The sequence below is a fragment of the Erpetoichthys calabaricus genome, chromosome 9 (assembly GCF_900747795.2).
Source record: "Erpetoichthys calabaricus chromosome 9, fErpCal1.3, whole genome shotgun sequence".
NCBI classification, from domain to species: Eukaryota; Metazoa; Chordata; class Cladistia; order Polypteriformes; family Polypteridae; genus Erpetoichthys; species Erpetoichthys calabaricus.
This window is the reverse complement of record NC_041402.2, coordinates 42,425,588-42,448,826: the sequence shown is the minus strand read 5'-3', so window position 1 is coordinate 42,448,826 and position 23,239 is coordinate 42,425,588. Positions and strand designations below refer to the sequence as shown.

Genomic DNA, 23,239 nt, shown 5'->3' with positions numbered 1-23,239 from the left:
CTTCTGCAGTCTTTTGTCAAATTCTCTTCTGTATCTGTCTGTATCTATTTTTAGTTCTCTGTAAAGTTAATATATTTGCCCTCTAGGTTGCTGAATTAGCATTTACATTTTCTTACTGCTGAACAGGCAGAAGCTAGAACTTGTATTGCAAAGTAACTGCATTTTTAGTAAATTTATATTGCCTTATGATCTTAATAAGCATTGTAATTTATCTTTTATGATATGTGGACCTCCTTTTGTGTGACAATGGATTTAATGTTTCAAATTGTTTCTTAATAATTCAAAATTGGATTAATAGTGATGGAATTGTATGTAGTTCACTTTCATGCAAATATTTGACTTTTCTAACCGTAATAAAATCAGAATTGCTTTAAAAAACAGGCCAAAGGAACCCACACAGAGTTATTCATAAATAGTTTTTTCTTAATCCTTCTGGCATAAACAAGAAAGGCTTTGCCGTTCTCAATTTAAATATTTTGAGTCTAATGTTTAGCATTGTTACAGATGTGCCACTGAATTTAGTACAGCATGTTCAGCCAGAACTGAGATTTCTTTTTATTAATGTCAGCATATGGGCTAATTTAAAATAAAATATTGATTTTTATGCAGTATCCTATATCCCGTCCAGCCAGTGTGAGTGTTGGTAAAATAGAATCAGATGTTTGTAACCTAATACTCAAAATGGAAAAAAAGAAAAAAAGATGACTATGTTTTTTTTGTGTGTGTGTGTGTGTGTGTGTGTGTTCTTGATGCTGCCTGACTCTTGGCATACAGTGATGTAAAAAATAAATGACTGGCTGCATAATTTATGTAAAGCCTTGCTCCTGATCCTGTTTGTATTGATTTTTCTAAAAGGCTTTTGTGGCAACTGGAACCAATCTATCTCTGCAATTTTTTCCTGCAAACTTGCATGGAGAACAGAGGCAAGTGCCAACGAGGGAGTATGTGGATTTTGAAAGAGAAACAGGAAAGGTAAAGAAGCTTTTTTTTTTTTTTTTATGCCACCTCCTTTTTCAATTCCAGTATCATGGTTTACTCTTTGGCTTCTATCTACCTAATCTGTCTAATCTATCTATAAAATCTCTTGAAAATGTTTTTTGTATAATATGAAATATGATACCTGCATTACAGGTTACCATGTGTAAGTCTTGTCTTTTATGGCATGTGGTGGTATTACTGTTACTATTTTATAATACCATTTGTTTTCTCAGTTATTATACTGTATACTATACAAAAACTTTATTAAGGCATTCATTAATATTTCATAGTTTCATTACTATATATAAAAATGTTTCCATAAATATGAATGTCATCTATCTATCTATCTTTATAAGTAAGAATCTGACATTTTAACCCAGAAATATCTTGTTCAGAATTGATTATATGTATTATTTAAACAAATAAAACAGTTTAGCAGTAGAAGTGTTTTTGGATTCTCAAGTATTTACCAAGGTATAGTTCTGTCAGCTACAAATACACTTTGTTTTTAATGTACTAAAAAACAAAGATAAACAAGCAATATCATTAGGCATCTGTAGTTTTCTTGCATGATTTTAATTATGTTAAAAGTATTGCTCATTTGGAATATATTAAAGGAATTGCTCTAATGAACAGAAATTGTTTTGGCTGTGCCAGATATAGCATTGACGCTTTGGTTTATTTTTGTTTGGAAGTTTTTCTATTATTTTAAACTTGGACCTACATTTTGTATGTCATGAATAATGTGAATAGTCATTCAGTAGCTACCATCACATTTCTGGCTCCATATAATGCATTTATTTATTCCGAGGTTTACTAAACAACTGGTCAATTTAGCTGTTACTTTGTGGTATTTTGGTAAATATTTTTTAAATAAACGTTTCATTCCACTTCAAGAAACAAGTTCATTTATATCATTAGAAATTTGTCAGAACAAGAAAGGGAATTTTATTTGATTATATGGTTCTTATATGCTTTCTCAATGTATTTGTGTTTTAGATTACTGAATAAGACTTTTTACATTAAAACCTTATTTTAAGGGAAAATGGTTTTATGTATACTTCCAGTTTTGAACCATCTCTTCAATCCAGTGATGATTACTGTGTTAGAGATACTGCTGTTTCATTTTAATTTCAGTTCTTTGGACATGCCTTGTTAAAGTAGCTGTCGTTTACAAACTGGGGCTTGACAGTCTGAGCAAATCTCCAACACACACAACACTGAGCCCTTTTACAAAATAGTTTATTTATAAAACAAAAATGTAATACTGAAGTAAATAAAAAACAAAAAATGCTTCAACTTTCAAAGTAGTTAAGCCAGTCCCAAATGTACCTGAATGTTACACCATACATATTTTCCAACTTATTAAAAAACATTTATAACAATTGCACTAAGAAGGTAAGCAAACCTTAAAAGCATAGTTTTCAATCATTTCAATATTGCTAATGATACTTGTGTGCTTTTCCCTTTGTTTTAAATATGCTAACAAATGAGATTTACTTTATTGTGTACATTTATATTACAAAGAGTGCATAATTTTTGACTTGGGGTAGCAATACGGTTGTATAGTTCATCAGGGCCCTCAGCTTAAATGTCAAACTAAGCCTGTGGTTAAATAACATTAATTTTGCCCACATCTTCTACATCACTAATGATAGCTAAATTGGTGAAAATTGTGCATAGCAAAATCCTGGCTACCTGAATAGCAGCCTCCAAAAGGCTGAGTAGAAAAGTTGGTTAAAAAGGAGAAAAGACTAAAAAATGGGAGGGAAAAAACAAAAAAAAATTTTTGGTGTTTTATTGAAAACGTATACTGTTGTTTTTTAGCAAAATGTTTGGCACAAAGGAGGCAGCCAGGATTATTTTCAGTGTGTAAGAACTTTATTCAACCATATATAAAATGAGTAAAGATCCTGTATTTAGTTGTACTGTTGATACTTAAGCACTGTGATGGACACCCGGGCGTCAGCAAGCCCAAATCCCAACACACAGAATCACAGTCCCGGATTCAAATAAAGGTTGTTTATTAGCAGAAATACCTCCAACACGGTACAAAAGCACAAACCACAGGTTTTCTCTCTTCCCAATAACTCTCTCTTTCTCACCACTGCACTGCTGTCCTCCAGTAAAGTGTTGCCTCTCTACCTCCCAGCTCTGACTCACCTGGATAAGGGAGTGCGGTCCCTTTTATTATAGACCTGGGAGTTCTTCCGGTGCCAGGGCAGCTACCCGATTGAAGTACTTCCAGGTTGCAGAGAAGTCCCTCATCACAGTAGGAAGCTTGTTTCCCTGCAACGCCCCCTTGTGGCATCCTGTGACCCCAGCGGGCTGCCCTTCTGGACTACATCTCCCAGAATGCCCTGCTGACTTCCATGGGGCACCGATAACCAGGGCTGCTGCCATCTAGCGTGCTGGGGGAGTAAAAAACCCCCAGCGATATCTTCTCTTTTTAATGGGCTGTCCGTCCACCCTTTCCGGTCTTTTCTTCTGGCCAGGATGCCCATCCAACCCACATTGCATCTACAGTGTGTGTGTGTGTGTATGTATGTATATGTATATATATATATATATATATATATATATATATATATATATATATATATATATACTGTATATATATAATAATATAATATAATACAATACTTTAAAACCTCTACTCACTTGAGTAGTTTTCTCATGGGTAACTTTCACTTGAATCATTTTCTACAAAGATATCTCTATTTTTACTCAATTTTGGCTGTTAGGTTCTTTATACAACACTGGCCAGGAGAATTGCATCTGCGTCAAAAGTTCTAATCAGTTGCGGTAAGACACAAGTGTTTGTGACTTTGATTTTTGTTTAGCATCTTGGTCTGATTTATTAAAGTGTTGAAAATGTAACTATACCCTGCTCATTAAAAGAACACTAGCTTAATTTGTCCTTCTGTTGCTATAACAACCGCAACTTTTTTATTTCACATGAACATAGCCATTGCAACCACAGTTTTGTTTGAAAACACCTTGTTCTTCTCTTCTTCTTTTGCATATAACACACAAACATTTATTTCTATAGCATTTTTTTATACACAGAATGTAGCTTGGAGTGCTTTACAAAATGTCAGAATTAGTTGTAACAAAAGAACAGGTTAAATTAGGCAAAAATAATAATGAATAAGTAACCAAAGTCCATACAGGCTTACATAACATTAATATATAATTAGTAGAAAAGTAGAGTTTAATATATAATGCAGTGTCCTAAGTATCAAAGGATGAGTACTCAGGGGAAGAAAAGCTAGGGGAAAAACAAAATCTGCAGGGTTTCCAAGGCCAAAAGACTGCCCAGCCCCAAAGGGCATGTGCAGAAATTTGTGAATGTAGCATCCAGGTGCACATGTATGCAAGTATTCAAAAGCAAGACATACATGCAGCCATGGTGTTAGCCTGATGTACTACACAAGTATCCATCACTGTGCAAATTATTTGGTCTTTGACATTATTTTTTTTTTTTTTTTACATTCTATGAAATTTATAATCAAGGCAGACCCGAGTCAGCAAACAGCTATGAAGACTGTAGTTGAAAGTTTGTGCATGTTACGATACAACTGCTGAAATGTCTATTTTTTAATGTTGATGTATTGTTTTCAGTTTTGCAGATTAAATGAAAAGTGTCAATGGGTTTGTCCATAATCTGTTTTTCTGTCCAGACTAAAAAATGTAATTTTTCTGGTTTTCAATATTGTATTCAAAATTAAAATGAAAGCTGTCCTCTTTCACAAGTGCAACCATGGATTTCTGTAATGCTGTAAAGGGCACAGGTGAGCATTGTTATTTTAGGAGTGATATGAACAAACACATTACCTACAAGGGGAATATTCATAGAACATATTAGAGTAACTGAATTATTTTCAAGAGCTGCAAAGAGGTACAAAAGACTTTGAAAAGCAAAATTCCTTAATAAATTTGAGTTTATGCATTTTCCATATTTTAGTGCATATCTTTTGTGCAGTCTTATCTTTGTAACCTGTTACTAGGTATTTACCAACAAAGAGAATATAAGTGGTATACAGTAGATGATGTGAATCTGTGTGATACATTAGAATTAAGTCTTATGTTAAGTACTGTAGTCCATGAAAATGTGAAGTTTCAGTATGACTTCATGTGATTTTACTTCAGAGCAGCACAACCCCCTTCCTGAGGCTAGGGCTTGCATGTTACATATTTCTAAAGAGTGTTCAGTGAAAAAACATACTTGAAAATGAATAATGTGGTCTAATTTCAAATATACTGTTGTTTTGCTATGTTTTTGTTTAAATAAAAGTACACAATTGATTGTCTACAAAAATACATTTTTAGTCTTGTATATCAAGGTATAAAAGTTTTAAAAAATCATTATCTATGAAGAACACTTGTATATGTTAAGTTCTGTAATTTGAAGAAGAATCACTTTTTGTTTGGGATTAGAGCTACAAGTTCACTACCACATTTTAGTGTCCTGTTGTGTAAGGCCTCACTCAAGGACTGGAGAGATCAATTCCCTTCTTTAACACATTGTCGAAAGTGAATCTGCAGGGACTGAGTAGAGCAGAGTCTCGTTTGCTCCATCAGAGAATTAACAAATATGAGCTGGAAATGGTTAAATTCTAGTTATTGCTTGGTTTTAGACTAGCCTTGGGCTTGGTCTCACTATTATGTGGACTTGGTCTCCCCCAACCCTTTGGACTCGGTCTTGACTTGATCTCAACTAGTTGCAGTTTTGGACTTGTCCTGGAATCAAAAAAGGCAAACTTAAATATAGCACTGTTTGGCAGTAATCATATTCCATAGAGGTGCTACATCTGTGTCAATAGCAGGAGTCCACACTTTGAGTCTTTCCAAGCATTTAAACTTTGTTCATCCTGATGTTCCAGTGGCTAAGAGGGCGACAGGGGTAAATAATATTTACAGTAAAAATAAGAAAAGTGCATAATTTTCATACAATGCGAGTTCACAAAGAAAGCTTTCCTAAGCTTGATAAACAGAATCAAACTAGTTCAGACCTGATTTGGATTCTGTAACGTGTGATGCAAATGTTATGTTGAATAAAAATAAAATAAATCCATAACGTTGTCTATGAATTGCACACTCGGTTTTAATTAATGCACTTTTCAGTAATGTTTATTAGCTTGCAGGGAATTTTCAAGTGTGCTTTGCTGTAGAGTTAAAGGAATATTCCACTTAAAATCATGATTTTTTTTTATGTTTATTTACTCCATGTAGTTTGTAATGGCGATTGAGAAAAATTTTCAATGTCATATTTTTGTGGAAAAAGTACATAACAAACCTTCTAATAGAACAGGGTCCAATGTTGACCAGTGCTGGACAGCAGCAAACAAGTGGAAATTGACCATGGAAAGAAAAAAAAAACGAAGTTCCAGTTGTTTATGTTGCTTCTGAAGTTTCCCACTCCTTATAGCTAAGTGAAAGGGGTGTAAAGGAATGTAATATTAGAGGCCATATATCTTTTAGGAAAGACAGTCAACGAAGGAAAGGAGGAGGTAAATAATAAAAAAAAATTGTCTCCTAAGATTAAGAAGGGTTGATGCTATAGTCACGGTGGATTAATTTAATAAGACAGGAATCCAGAGGTTTGGTAAATGGAATTTACTACAGGGCACCATATTATGGTATTTCAAGCAATAGTATATTATTGAATCACATAAAACATGTGTAATAAATTAGATGCAGTGGTCATTTGATATTCTTACTTTGCAAACATTGATTGGGAAACCTGTCTTGAAAATACAAAAGAGGACACTGGTGGGATTTCTGGTGGATATGTCTCCTTTGAGTACAGTATTTACTGAGATATTGTACTTCAGTACAACAGGTGCACATGACTGTTTGTATGAAGCCCAATGCAAGTCTAGGTCTCATCTTTTCAAACAGTAAAGACAGAATAATAAGATATTTTAAGCACCAGTAATCACGACATAGTTACATTTGTGTATGTTTTAAAAGATGATTTCATGTACAATAAAACAAAGTCTTTGTAGGAATTTGACTTTTTGGGGATGTGGAATTAGAAAACACTGGATGGGAAACTAAAAACTCAGCAGCCATAATTGATAGATTGTATATCTTCAGAGGGATCAGGGTCATAATAAGTATGTTCTACAAAGCAATTAAATAGACTAAATAAATGTCCCATATGGATAAATATGGACATCAATAAATGCAAAAGACTGATAAGATTTCTGTACAAGAAATGAAAATGGCGAAATCTGACTTTATGAATGCCAGAAACTGCCACAAGGGATGAAAAAATGATTTAAAAAAAGGAGAAACCGTAAAAATAATTGATAGAGAAACCAAAACAAGCAGCCAACAATTTTTCTAAGTACAACTCCAGTTAAAAAAAAAAAAAGGAAAAAGATAATTTAAAAAAAACTTGGAGATGCAGAAGGAAAAAGCATTGAAAACGTGATGCAAATAAATTCTTTACCCAAATACTTATAAAATAAAAAAAATTAATGGAAAAGCAGATGTGATATGCAATAGGCCCTTAATAGGTTGAAGACTAATCAATCCCCTGGACCTGATCAGATTTTAATTTTCTATTATGCTGAAATAAACTACAGACAGTATTCAATAACCGACCCCACCCCCTTTGTTTTGGATATTTTAGCAGTTGTCATAAAAAATATGCAAAAGTTCAGTCTGCAAGAAGGGTAATGAAATAACTTGTATATAAATAGGAATAGGAAAATATTATTCTTGACAATAGCTGCCGTGGATTTATGAGAGTAAGGTCCTGCCAAACTAATCTATAAGAATTTAAGAAGGGTGGTGGAGTGGTTGACATATACAAATCATATGACCCTATTTACTTAGACTTTGAAAATTTGATACAGTACAGTCCCATGCTAAAAATAGGTTTTTGAAACTAGGTCCTATTATCACCAGAGATAATCTACAAAAACTGAATTTCAAATGTATTAACTGGCATGCGATGGAGTAAAGGTAATGCTCCATTTGAGGTTCAAGACATTATTGGAGTTCTTCAAGAGTCTGTCCATGGACCCTTATATTTTCTATTTTATATTAACATAGATTCTAGTATTGTGATTAAACTTGTGAAATTCATAGAGGGTACTAAATCATCATGTTTGGGGCAGCATTATTTTTAACTGAGTAAGTCAACATTACTGTTCCACAATTCCTGAAATTTTCAATTTTTAGTTTGGCCAAAGGGTGTCCTCACTCTTAATAGTCATGAACTCTGTTTTGTATATTGTACTAAGCACAGATGCTTAAGTTGGTGGCTAAGAATAAATTAATCTTGCAAATATGGCAAGTTTTTGGTGTCAAAGCAAATGAGCCATTGGTATTTTTTAATGTTAGTGTGTTTTTATTACTTTAGATTTGGATTGTCTAACACTCTACAATGAATTTAAAATATGGTGTAACTTAATAATGTTAAATATGGAACTACAGCACTTGCTCCTGTGTTTAAACATTCATTAATAGCTTTGTGATGGAATGTTTTTCTAATTTTAATTCTAAATGCTTAATTATACATTCTGGAGATGTACTTATTTTGGTGCCACCTTCGGTTAATGCCAGAATGGTGGGACAAATATGATTTTTTTTGTTTTTTCTTTTGTGTGTGTTGTTATGTAAGTGAAGTTTACAGTACAGTTTATTCTGAGGTCATTTTGTAAAGAACAGTGGTGCTTGCCATGCCAAAATGTAAATGTTTATATTGCTGTATGCATGATAAAACAATTTGCTTTAAACTATCGTGGTGGACTTAAACTAAGTTATGTTAGAAGCTAGCACATAGTGAAACTGAAGTCTGTATGCGCATTATGTAGCAAACCACGTCTGGCACATTCCTAGTAAAACTGAAAAAACAAACTGCTTTTTGGTAGAAAGTGGGGGAGGGGAGAATGCTTTGTACAGGACCTGGATGCATCTTTCAAGTTTGCATTATATGTGCCATTTTTAATGGATGTCTCATTGTCAGTGTTTCAGATTTATAAAATTTTATAGAATATAATGTATATTGTGATAAGTCAACCACTCTAGATATCATAAAGTTTTGTGGTAGCCACCTATATATTGTAACCCGGCTGCAAAACTTTAAATATTTGAACAAAGGTGCTCACAAGATTGAGTGCAAATCAGAACTGTCAGACTGAAGGTAAGCTGGCGGCTTTAAAGGCCCGTAGAGAAAGTGACGTCATCGGGAACTGGAAGTGATGTCACCTCTGGTGCCGGAAGTAGGTGGGATTTCCCGGGACTGACCTGCTAGGAACTGAGAAACACCGTTGGTACACCCTACCACCCCCTGGTCTGGTGTAGTATTAGCCTTACTCAAGCTTTTTAGCTGCCTCCTATTCACATGTCGGGGCTCCAGACAGAAAAAAATTTGGGAACCATTGGCTCCTAAACCCAAAATATTTAGGAGCCAAATGCTTTTTTTGGGAGCCATAATCTCTACCGCATGCCAAATGTGAAATAAAATTGTTTATTTGTTTCTTCAGTCTACCTCACACTGCCTTTCCTTTCTCCTATCTGAGCTATTTGACCTGCCTACTAGTGTCCTCTGCAAGGTCTTATAGATAATAATAACAGAAGAATAAATGACACACAAATGTGAACAGTGCAAATGTTTACTAATAAGCAATACTTCAAGTCCAGAGTCTTATACACAACATGTGTAAGGAACACTACAAATACAAACACTGAAAATGTCTTACACATAATAACATAATAATTAACACAATAACAAACATTATAAACAATAATTTCTGAAATAACCATTTTGCAATGAGTGTACAAATATAAAGAAATTAATTACTCTTCAAGTTCACTGTCACTAACCATTACAATGTCAGCATCATTAGGCCAGCCAGTATACTTTTGTCTGCGTTTTTTTTTTTTGCTGGCTGACAACCAGCGCTTTACACTGGGCTCTGGGTCAAAAAGTTCAAGTGTAGGGCCCTCTGTACTGATCCTTACCAAGTCTTCCAGTGTTTCTACACTTAGGGAGTTGCGCACTTTTGATTTTATTCTGTTTTGTGTTGAAAATCCTCGCTCACACTGAGCTGCAGATATCGGAAGCACCAGCATTATTTCGACTAAGTGAAGCAGATTTTTAAAATCTGTACAGAACGGCTCCTTGCTCAGCATCACTGTCCATAGGTCACTGTAAGTCTTATCCATAACCTGACCCTTCACTAATATTTTCAACATTAGTCATTCCTTCTGCACAGCTGTGACATCACAGCCATTGTTTGATAAGAGCTCTCTGTACCATTTAACAAGTGTGTCTATCTCACACTTGCCATAGCTATCAATGTCCTCTGGCCGTGCATCATGACAAAACACTGAAAATGACTTGATGATTTCTGATCCCTTTGAATGTCCGTGCTGTGTAACACTTGACATCATGTTTGCAAACCTGATCTCCAATTCTTTAACAGTAATGTCAACTGTTTTTTCAGTTGCGGCCTTTAGATCACTTCTGAATGTGGCCTGATTTTGGGGGCCTTTCAATTTAACATTTTGGAAGATTATGACTGTGTGACTACTTGCAGCCATCTCACTCCTGCTTGTTGATGGCCCTTCCTGTTGCGCTGAACCTTCAGGCTGAGAACCTATGTGCTGTAAGAATTCCTGCAGCTTCCCTTCTCTCAAAGCATTTTCCTTCAATCCTGTAATTGTTACCACACGGCCCACAATTGCAGCAACTGCCTGAGGAAGTATAAGAGAATTTTTTTGAAGTGCAAGGCTCAGCTTTGAGACCTCTGAAAAAAGGTCATGTAAAAAGTGACAAAAGGCAACGAAAGACAGGCTTTCCATTTGCTGAACAATGTGTTTGGCTCTTCCCTTTATGTCTATGTTTTTGGACATGACTGCACGGTGCTCCATATGATGATGCACAGCAGTGTACTGCCGCTGACCTGTTGCATAGTTTGAATGGAGAAAAACTGAGAGTGCCCAATAAATGTGTGGCAACCAGCGCTGAGTTTTTACTGCTGATGGGTTTCGTACTGTGCATCCTAACTCTGCTCCTATAGCCTTCAGCTCCCGCTTGCTTTTGGGACGGAAATGATACGTTTTCCACAATAGTTGTAGAAGGTCATAAACGTTTTCAATCATTGCCACTGACCTTTGTGTGTTTAGCATTGCCAGTTCCAGCCAATGGGGTAGACAGAGGAAAGACAGAACACCTCTTTTCTGAAAAGTGCCCCTATTCCCCCTGTTGCACCCATGTTCACACTTGCACCATCTGCTCCAAAAGCACTCATTTTATGTACCCACCAATTTGGGGTGGTTGGGTCAGCATTCTGAAGCAGTGATTTAATGGTGTTTTGAATCCCTTCTTCATGACCATAATCAATCTCGGCCAAACCTACTAGATGAGTCTTAGGTGTTCCATCAGATACATACCTACAGTATGTGATGACATTGTCTTTCCCTGAGACATCTGTTCCACAATCAGTTATAACAGAGATGTAGTTTACCGTTAAAGCTTCTTCCAGCACATTACTTTTTAATTCATCTGCAATGCAACCTGCAAACTCTGCACATGCTGTATCATTATCATATGTTTTTGACACATCCATGCCATTCTTCTTCATCAGCAGAATTTGAGATGTAAACTTTGTGAACAGTATTTCTTCCAGTGCAATTATATATTCTGCATTGATTTTATTTTTAATTCTTTCATCTCATTTTCTGTCACTTTCTCACAAGCACGTTGCACTGCCTTTGCTATGGGGGTGTCACGAGGAGCAGACCTAGCGATCACACAGTCTCTGGCATTCTTGTGTTTCTTACTCTCACCATGCTTTTTCACAGTTTCCTTTTTAAAATGGCTCGTACCACAAATGAATTCTGTTTTACCAGCAATTTCTTGTCCAGCTTGTGCACAAAATCTGCAATACATCTTTCCCTTGTCATACCGTAACCAAGCGAACTCCTGTAACCAAGCCGCTTTAAACAGTCTTCCAGGAGTAGGAGCCGCGGGCGCAGAAGACTTTGCTAACGGGACAGAGTTGTCATCCTTTAATAACTGTACATTTCCGGACGCCGGTGGCTGTACCTCAGATAACCCACAGACTGAATTATCTTCGGTTCGTTCAGAAGTAGACAAGGCAGGATTTGGACGAGTGGGCATTGAGAAAAAGTCAGAAATTTTTCGTTTGGCCATTTTGCGTGTTACTTGGAAACTTAGAACATTTCGCGTGTTACGTGGAAAGTTAGGACAGAATTGGAGGAGTAGTCGTGTCCCGATTCTCTTCTATTTCAGATCCCTATCCGCAGCAGTTAGCAAGATGACGTTTGAAGCAGAGTGGGGGTGTCAGATGATGCCTCGCTTCGGTTTGGCTTTAATCACTTGATAGTGTAATAGGAAAGGCAGACGTGGGCTGAGAGTGTTCCCACATAATTAAAAGTCGTTTCTGCTGCTTTAAATTTAAAACTTTTCTTAGATTGAGAGAGAGAGTTGCCACCAGCGACTGGAATGAAAAAACTAGTCGCAAAATAGAAAATCAAGTCGCATTGGCAACCATTTTAGTCGCCATCTGGAGCCCTGCACGTGTGTAACAAGACCGTCGGTTTGAGGATGATATACCGTGGTTTTTAAGTGCTTTATTTTAAGTAACTTGGCAACTTCCCTGAACGTCTACAAGGTTGAACAGCTTCTCTTCGTCCGTAATGACTTGTTTAGGAATGGCGACACGCACAAAGACCCCTACAAGTTCCTGTGCGATTACCTTCGATGTGGATGAGTGCAGGGGAACAGTCTCGGGATATTGAGTAGCATAATCCACGAGGACTAATATACAGTTAGGTCCATAAATATTTGGCCAGAGACAACTTTTTTCTAATTTTGGTTCTGTACATTACCACAATGAATTTTTAAATGAAACAACTCAGATGCAGTTGAAGTGCAGACTTTCAGCTTTAATTCAGTGGGGTGAACAAAACGATTGCATAAAAATGTGAGGCAACTAAAGCATTTTTTTAACACAATCCCTTCATTTCAGGGGCTCAAAAGTAATTGGACAAATTAAATAAATGGAAATAAAATGTTCATTTCTAATACTTCGTTGAAAACCCTTTGCTGGCAATGACAGCCTGAAGTCTTGAACTCATGGACATCACCAGATGCTGGGTTTCCTCCTTTTTAATGCTCTGCCAGGCCTTTACTGCAGCGGCTTTCAGTTGCTGTTTGTTTGTGGGCCTTTCTGTCTGGTTTAGTCTTCAACAAGTGAAATGCATGCTCAATTGGGTTAAGATCAGGGGCCTCATGTATAAACGGTGCGTACACACAGAAATGTTGTGTACTCCCGTTTCCACGCTCAAATCGCAATGTATAAAACCTAAACTTGGCATAAAGCCACGCACATTTCCACGGTAACTCATACCTTGGCGTACGCAATTTCTCCGCTCGGTTTTGCAGACTGGTGGCACCCAGCATCAAAGCAGTGCTACTGTTCCTGCATGGTCACCCTTTCTTTCTTAGATCCACATTCCTGACACGGCTTTATAAATACACTGAAACTAACTGCATATTGTTTATTAGTGTAATGCATCTGATTGTAATTAACCTGCAGCAATATAATTGTCCAGGGAATAGCCATAGTATTCCAAATACCATAACTGCTTTAGCGTTGTAACTCTCACTGCATCTTCTTCTTCTTTCCGCTGCTCCCGTTAAGGGTTGCCACAGCATCTTTTTCCATATTACTCTCACTGCACCACTCGGAGTATTTACAGTATATCACTGTATCTGAGTGGGGAATCACAGCAGCAGCTGATCAGAAAGAGAAATATCGGTATACAGCATGAAGCAGACGCTGCCTGAGCCACGGCAAAACGCTTTAGAGACTTCCCAGTACGGACTTCGCGGTTTAGAAAAGGTTTCTTCCCAAGAACTCTAAACGCACTCAATCAGTCCATCAAGTGCTCCTTGTAGAACTGTTTACTTATAAGTACAATTACCTCACTGTAAACTTGCACTACAGTTATAATACTGCACAACCTGCGCCACTTTATAAAGCGCGTATTTACATATAATGACGGTATTCATTTTTAAGATGAAATGCAGCAAAATATGTTGATTATATTATACAGATAAAACTTTAACTTCATTTAAATAATCTGTATTGTTAATAATTAAACATGTGAGGACACGGTGCCACAGCGCTAGCTAGTTCAGGGATTGTTCCTGCATTGCATTGTATTCTTGCGCTGACGCGACACTGGAAAGATAGACGGATAGAATAATTAAACATTAATAATTTAATATGTGAGGACATGGTGGACAGCAGTAGCGATGAGCTGGCGCCCCGTTCAGGGATTGTTCCTGCCTCGCGCTGTATGTTTGCTGGGGCTGGCGCAACACTGGATGGATAGATGGATAGAATAATTAAACATGTACTATGAAGATCTTTCAATGTTCCTTAAAAGTTTTGAAGAATCACCGTTCTAAGCTTACAAATGGCTTCACGTCTATCACATAGCTGATTGCGTGGCGATTGGGTATTTGGAGAAAGAAAAGTAAGGACAGGAATTGGAGGTTAGTACGTTTGAGAGAGACAGTACTGCTGTGATAAATTACAGTAATCCCTCGCTACTTCGCGGTTCACTTTTCGCGGATTCACGACTTCGCGGGTTTTTAAATACAAGTGATTGCCCGCCTATCGCGGAAGTTATGTTCCAGACCATTCAGCAACAGGAGAAAATCCGCGATATAGAAAGACCATATAAATAAACATTTTTTAGTTTAAGCCTTAAAATACCCATCCCACATGCTTTAAAACACATGTAAACTTATAAAAAACACTTTGTTAACACATATGATATGTGGATGTCGGGCTAAGGATATGAGTAACATCTCACTATTATAAAACATTTTAACTTCACGCAAGACAAGACAGTGAGACAGGAAAATTGGTGATGTACACCTAAAAGCCTGATTGTACAGGCTTTTAAATTATTGACACGCAGAGCGACAAGCAGCACAAAGTCCACTTCTCCTTAGCGTTCATTCAGCTCCCCACCCCCTTGACAATGCGAAGTGGCAGGAGCCTACTGCGCTTCCGGGGAGGGGGGTTTTGAGCGAAGGTGCATTCAGCTCTCACACACCCACACACACACACACTCCTCAAGCAGAGCGACAAGCAGGCATTTTGGCAGAAGCAGCACAAAGTCCATTTCTGTTCAGCGTGAGTTCAGCTGCCCCCCTTCACAAAGCGAGTACAGACACATTGACGTCTGATCGCTGCGTGCAGGCAGTGTGCAGTGTTGGTCTGAGGTGTTTAAGAATGTAGAAAGTGTTTAAGAGTATAGGAAGTGTTTATAAGAGCGTGGGAAAGGTTAACAAGAGAGTGAGAAAGGTTTATAAGAGTGTGGGAAGGGTTTATAAAGCCTTAAAATATGTATAAATAATAAAATAAATATAGGTCGCTACTTCGCGGATTTCACCTATCGCAGGGGGGCTCTGGAACGTAACCCCCGCGATAGGTGAGGGATTACTGTATTTCATTGAAGGTTGCGCATGGCGCAGCAAACCTCTTGCGTGAGATATGAACAGCACTGCGCCACCGTGTTCCCATGTTTAATAACATGCTTTCATTCCTATCATCATGAAAAAGAAATCACGTATACATCTCAGTATTTTAATTATTCAGAGAGCTATAATATCACGAATGTAATGGATTATGTGTCCTGTTGGAGAAAGAGAAAGCCCGTTTAAGAAGCAGGTAGTGATTCACACACAGAGCACAAAGAAGATCAAATACAGAACAAAGCATTTAACGTCCTACTTTAGTTACAATGGGATTTGAGAAACTAGTAAATTAAACGATTTTAAGATGAAGTTTATTATGTTCTACTTTAATGGCAAAATAAATTACGTGATTAAAGTGGAAATTTCGAGATTAAAGTTGACATTTCGTGCTTTTTTCCCCACTGTGTGCCTATTTGTTTGTCTGTACCCTAATAAGCTTTCATATGACACTCAGACGGTGGGCTACGACTTGCCTTTTCACGGCGACTTTGATATGTGATTTCTTTTTTATTTCGGGCACTGTGCGACTTTGTGAACTTGAGCTTTCGAGTTTCTACGACACTCTTATCACTCGATCAACTTCCTTTTGTAGATTATACCACTGTTTAAACCAACAAATAGTACGTTTTTCCTTTGCCTCCACTTGGTATTCGCTGAAATTCTTATATTTTCCCCCGTGCTTTTCCCATTGTCTTTTCTCAGAAGGCTATTTATATTGATTTGCATATGCAAAGAGGCATAATTCTGGGAGGAGTTGGGGCGGGACAGAAGGCGCGTGCACATGCGTTACTTTTCACGCCGATCGGGATTTATGTAGTGGAAGAACATGAAAGTTTGCGTACGTACAGATTCCTGCATCTGGATTTTTCTGTGCGTGCGCACATTCCCGCTTTTGTGCTTACGTCATGTTATAGTGTGAGTTCTACGCACAGCGTTATACATGAGGCCCCAGGTGACTGACTTGGCCATTCAAGAATTTTCCACTTCTTTGGGCGGCGTTTCATAATACAGATGGACACTGACCCAAAACATACTGCCAATCAATTTGACAGCATTTAGCTGGATTTGAGCAGACAGTACGAGGGGGGACCCAAAAATAACCGGAAATATTTTCAAAACGTGTTTAATTTAATTTTCTGTACAAACTACAATTAGTCTCCTTCAAAGTACTCTCCATTGGCGGAAATACACTTATCTAACCGTTTGTTCCATTGTTCGAAACATTTTTTAAATTCGTCTGAAGTAATGCCCATTAATGCTCTTGTCGTTTCTTGTTTTACCACTTCGACGTCAGCAAAACGCCTTCCTTTCAAGTCTTTTTTCATCCGAGGGAACAAAAAAGAAATCACATGGAGCTAAATCCGGTGAGTAGGGTGGGTGGTTCAGGGTTGTCATACCGTTTCTAACAATAGTTTCTGCAACACTTTTTTCAAGAAAAAAACAAAATTTCACTGCCGCGCGTTGCTCACGATAATCGGCCATCGTAAAAAAACGACGCTTGCACAAAACTACTTTTACAAAAAAATTCACTGAACACAAGCACAACCTTCCAGACTGATAGCACTTGGCAGACTGACTTGTGAGGAGTGTAACTAGATCGCCCTAGCGGCCCAACCACGTACTACAAGTACCAACCTAACAACAACAAAATTCCGGTTATTTTTGAGTCCCCCCTCGTATGTCTCTGAACACCTCAGAATTCATTCAGCTGCTTCTGTCCTGTGTCGCATCATCAATAAACACTGGTGTCCCAGTGCCACTGGCAGCCGTGCACGCCGAAGCCATCACACTGCCTCCACGTGTTTTACAGATGATGTGGTATGCTTTGGATAATGAGCTGTTCCATGCCTTCTCCATACTTTTTTTCTTTCATTCTGGAAGAGGTTGATCTTGGTTTCATCTGTCCAAAGAATGTTTTTCCAGAACCGTGCTGGCTTTTTTTAGATGTTCTTTAGCAAAGTCCAATCTAGCCTTTCTATTCTTGAGGCTTACGAGTGGCTTGCACCTTGCAGTGCACCCTCTGTATTTACTTTCATGCAGTCTTCTCTTTATGGTAGACTTGGATATTGATACGCCTACCCCCTGGAGAGTGTTGTTCACTTGGTTGGCTGTTGTGAAGGGGTTTCTCTTCACCATGGGAATGATTCTGCGATCATCCACTACTGTTGTCTTCCGTGGACGTCCAGGTCTTTTTGCGTTGCTGAGTTCACCAGTGCTTGCTTTCTTTCTCAGGATGTACCAAACTGTAGATTTTGCCTCTCGTAATATTGTAGCAATTTCTCGGATGGGTTTTTTCTGTTTTCACAGCTTTGGCCGCATGTTCTCTGTTCACAGCAAAATCTTCCACATGCAAGCACCACACCTCAAATCAACTCCAGGCCTTTTATCTGCTTAATATAATGTGTATATACAGTATGTATATGTATACACATATACATAATGTGTGTGTGTATATATACATATACTATACTATATATATATATATATATATATATATATATATATATATATATATATATATATATATATATATATGAATGTGGAATTGTGTACATTTAAAATGCACAGCTAAACTGGATTTCACACCCAGTATGCTACTGTATAGACAGGCATCAGCACTCATTAATAGCTGCCCAGTTTCAGTTTTCAAGTTCTGCCCATATCGGCATGGGTTTTACGTGCACATTAGGATTCTGAATTTGCCTTTTCTGAGTGTTGGTTCAGTGGGCTGGAGCCCTGTCCATGACTGGCTTTGGTTAAATAAGCTTGGCCTTAGAAATCTTCTTTATTGACGTTATTGAGTTTGATTTTATTGACATTTGTTTGATGATGTTTTCTGTACATTACTTTTTTCTTTGGTGTAATTTCTTTTTTGTTAATTTTGTGCTTAAAATTGTGACACATTTTGCAAGGTTTCAATGTAATTAATATAGGCTCATGTATAAATGTTGATATTTGTTAAATCAATTCCTGCTAGCAGTTTATAATTTTGATTATTGTTCTTATTTTGAATAGGTCAGTATTGTTTTCCTAGTTATTGAATAATTAGGTGGTGTGTGTAGCATATGAGCAAACCCTTGTTTATCTGTGTCTTTAGCAAGTCATAGTCTGAGAATGTTAATTTTAGGTTATTTTCTCTTAGAAACGGGGGCCTTTTTAAAGTGGCTTAACAAAAGGCACATGCATCAGTTGTTGAGTTTATTGTATGTTTTCAACTGGTGTAATTATAGGCTTACAATGTGCAGCCAAACTAGGAGCATAGTGGACAGGAGCTAGTTAAATTCTTTTGTTTACTGGCAGGTGCTTTCAGTTTTTTAATACAGTCCAACTCTTTGAACACAAATGGAAAATTTCAAGACGGTTAAATATTACCGCTTAATGTTTTTTTTTTTTGTTCCCTTTAAGTGCAGAGTGGCATTCACCTTGTATTACTTACTGTCAAAGTAATGTAAAATGCAACTAAGGTCAAAAACAATGTCTTGATTTACCAAGTTCATTCGTTCTTATTTTCTTAATACGAATGAATGTGCCAGTGTGCCACCATTTATTCTGTTGCTTTTTAATGTATTCATTTAAAAATTCTTTTAAGCCTACAAGGCATTTCTGTTTAAATTTTAAGTAAAATGTATAGAAAGACTTCTGAACTATTGTTCATCTTTGTTAAAGTCACAAAGATTAGTTAATGTGATGCATGCAGGTTTTGTCTAGGAAAATGAAACCATTACTTAAATACATCTTGTCTTATCAGTAGGCAGCAACTCTGAATGTATGACTTGCTGTATTTGAAAGATTTGAAGTCTTTTGTTCCATTCCTTCTTGAAACTAAACCTTGCTATTGACTTAAGTCACACTTTCAGTTTTTTTATTCCAAAGTTTAATCATTTACAAAGTTTTAATCATTAAGTGTTAATTACATTTGGTGATACAGTGTTTAGAGCTGATTGTTTTCCACATATTGTTTGTGTTCCATGTGTCAGTATGTATTTTCCTCCCTAAACAAAACAGATGTGTTTTTCAGGTAGATTAGTGATTCTAAATAGATCCAGTGTTGATGTGTGTGCAAGTAGGTCCAGGCATATGGATGGGCTACTTATGCTTGTGATCAATCTAAAGGGTATAATATGGCATAGCATGGTAGAAAGCCTATCCTCTTTCAAATGTTTGATGTAGGTCATCCAACGTAATAGTCTTTAGTCCTAATGATTATGTTACTGTGTATTGCAATTGCCACACAATTATCAATGATTACAATTAACATCTCAGTTAACTAAATTATTTTGGCTTAACCGCATTATCCTCTCAACTGCATCATCAGGTGGCAAAGATTAGAGCCCAACCAGAGATTTTTTTTGCCACCAATACAGATTCTGATAGAAAGAGCCTATGATTTCTGGTAACTACAGTAATCCCTCCTCCATCGCGGGGGTTGCGTTCCAGAGCCACCCGCGAAATAAGAAAATCTGCGAAGTAGAAACCATATGTTTATATTATTATTTTTATATTGTCATGCTTGGGTCACAGATTTGCGCAGAAACACAGGAGGTTGTAGAGAGACAGGAACGTTATTCAAACACTGCAAACAAACATTTGTCTCATTTTCAAAAGTTTAAACTGTGCTCCATGACAAGACAGAGATGACAGTTCTGTCTCACAATTAAAAGAATGCAAACATATCTTCCTCTTCAAAGGAGTGCGTGTCAGGAGCACAGAATGTCACATAGATAGAGAAAACAATCTCTAGCAAACAAATCAATAGGGCTGTTTGGCTTTTGGCTTTTAAGTATGCGAAGCACCGCGGCACAAAGCTGTTGAAGGCGGCAGCTCACACCCCCTCCGTCAGGAGCAGGGAGAGACAGAGAGAGAGACAGAGACAGAGTTTGTTTTTCAGTCAAAAATCAATACGTGCCCTTCGAGCTTTTAAGTAGCAGCATGTCGTTTCAGGAAGCAGCTGCACAAAATATAGCAACGTGAAGATAATCTTTCAGCATTTTTAGACGAGCGTCCGTATCGTCTAGGTGTGCGAACAGCCCCCCTGCTCAATCCCCATACGTCAGGATCACAGATAGTCAGCGCAAGAGAGAGAGAAAAGTAAGCAATCTAGCTTCTCAGCCATCTGCCAATAGCGTCCCTTGTATGAAATCAACTGGGCAAACCAACTGAGGAAGCATGTACCAGAAATTAAAAGACCCATTGTCCGCAGAAATCCGCAAACCAGAAAAAAATCCACGATATATATTTAAATATGCTTGCATATAAAATCCGCGATGGAGTGAAGCCGCGAAAGGCGAAGCGCGATATAGCGAGGGATCACTGTAATATTAGTGACCAATAAGTAACTCATCCCACTCAGGCTGGAAAAAAAAAGTAAAGTATAAATATATTTAAATGTTATATAACAAAACATGCATACAAATTAGATTTGAACTATTTACAAAAAAGTGTCAGTTAATGATTATTCAGAAAAATAATCATAAAAATAACAATATATAAAACAATAATAATGTAAGTCTGGATGAAATCAGTATAATTATCAGTATCAGTATAATTAAAATAAAAGAATATTCAAAATTGTGAAAGAGTATTATTCTTAAATTTTGCACTGTTTACTAAACAAAGTTGATGTTGGCCTTCTTATTATTCCAAAATGCCATGATGCAACTCTTAGCAAATGCCAAGACTGGTTCATCTCTGGGTCTCTTTGTCCAATTTCTAATGCTTTTTTTCCTCTCCATTCATTTACAAGTTTCAATAATCTTACTTTTTCAGAGTGACACTGATAATATTAATGCATGCTAATATTGGGAGCTCTTTAAAAATGTGTACATTTTTTTTCTTTACATTTGGATATCTTCTGATATGTACCACTCTTCTCAATCTTATAATTTGTTAATTTCTTTAACTCATTGTCATGGTCCTTGTTGAAATGATCAGTTGTGCCTCTTTCCCCTTCTTAGTATTTACTTATCAATGATTAAAAAGGGGGGGGGGGGGAAGCAAAGAACTCTCCTTACCACATCCAAGGCCCTTGAATCCCCACTATATAAAGTTATCTTTGCAGTGTCTGGCCTTTCTAGTGAAAGAAGAAATTCTCAGGCAGAGAATGTATATGTAGCATCTCTTGGAAAATGTCAAGCAGTTAGTGTGTTTTTTTTTTTTTCTCTCTCTCTCTAAACCAGTTTCCATTGTGATTTAATGAGGGTAAAAATTTAAAAAAATGAAATGGTAATAGTGTATATATTTTGAATACAGTACTTGAAAAACAATGACTAAATAGGGGATCAAAAAATCTAATTAAGCAAGCAGTTAAAATCATGAAAGAGTGTGAGAAAAATATTCTAAAGAGTACAGTATTCAGCTTTGAACTGAATGCACGTATTTTACATTTATTTAAATTTTTTGTTCTAAATTCATCTGCTTAATTAACAGCAAAATTAGTACATTTAAGAATTTATGTATATATTGTATAGTATTTGTCTCTAATTTTGCACTTGGCCGAATAAAAATGATAAAAAATGATCAATTGATATAACTTTACATTAGCGGTGTCGAACTCCGGCCTGGAGGGCCGCAGTGGCTGCAGGTTTTCATTCTGACCCTTTTCCAAATCTGACCAGTTTCCACTGCTAATTCACTCATTTTCCCTTCATTTTAATAGCCCTGTTTTTAAGGATTTGGTCCTCTGAATTGATTAGTTTCTTCATTAAATGGCAGCCAAACAGAAATGAGATGTGAAACGAGCCAACAGATAACCAGCTAAACTGGGATTTCAAACTCCAACCAACTTCACTCCATCCAGTTTCTTAATGAGAAGCCAATTCTCTGTGTTAATTAAACTCGTTATTTAATCCCATAGCTTGTTGCTGCTCTCATTCTGCCACAGCAGACATTTACAAAACTGTTGATTTTCTGTTTTTTCTAAGATCACCGTCAAGTTTTAGTAAGCTGAGAGACCAACCTTACCGAGACCTTCACCTTTCTTTATTTTCACATATTGTGTGATGGGCGCAGGTGAGCTGGTCGTGTGGCAGCTTGTTTTGTGTCTCATTATTGTTTGGTTGCTAATTAAAGAAAAATAAACAACTAAGGGGTCTGAGACAAGTTAATTATAACTAAGGCAAAAGAAGTTAATTAGCAGCAAAAACTGGTCACCAATGAAGAAGATGGTCAGAATGAAAACCTGTAGCCACTGGAGTTCAACACCCGTGCTTTACATGAACAGAGTTTAAAATGCATTTTTTTGTTAATAAGAATTTAGGAAGACCACCAGTTTTAAAAAACAGGTTTGGTATTTTTAAAGCCAAATTTATTTCTTGGAATCATGGTACTGATTCTGCAGGCAGGCAGCCAAGCAAACAGGAAAAGTATCTTTACCACAAGAAAATGGTACCAAGAATCTTTGGTTACTTCCAGTTTACTTCGTTGACACAAGCCTGTCTCAGAAATTTGGAAGGCATGTTTTCTTAAATGAAAACCTTTGCTGCTTTATTGTGAATGTAATTCAGGAAGTTTTAAAGCTTTTGTTTTCACGTTTTGGACCCCAGCCTAATCTCTCCTTTTAAAAACACAAGAACAGGCAATGTATTTTTTTTTTAATTTACAAAAATACTTCACATTAGAACACAATTTCAGGTGTCAAATTAATATATAGCATGCATGTGACGAAATGCCTTTGAGTTGAAAAATACTGAACTTATCCTTTAATTCATGATTCTTAAA

At 36.9% G+C, this 23,239-nt stretch overlaps 1 protein-coding gene across 1 annotated transcript in view; it reads left to right on the top strand.

Annotated features, from left to right (window-relative positions):
• Positions 1-23,239, top strand: part of cbfb (core-binding factor subunit beta) — a 76,453-nt gene that overhangs the window by 3,077 nt on the left and 50,137 nt on the right. The window contains exon 3 of the mRNA XM_028809386.2: positions 856-972. Within this exon, the coding sequence (XP_028665219.1) occupies positions 856-972 (117 nt within the window). The remainder of the gene's footprint in view (positions 1-855; positions 973-23,239) is intronic.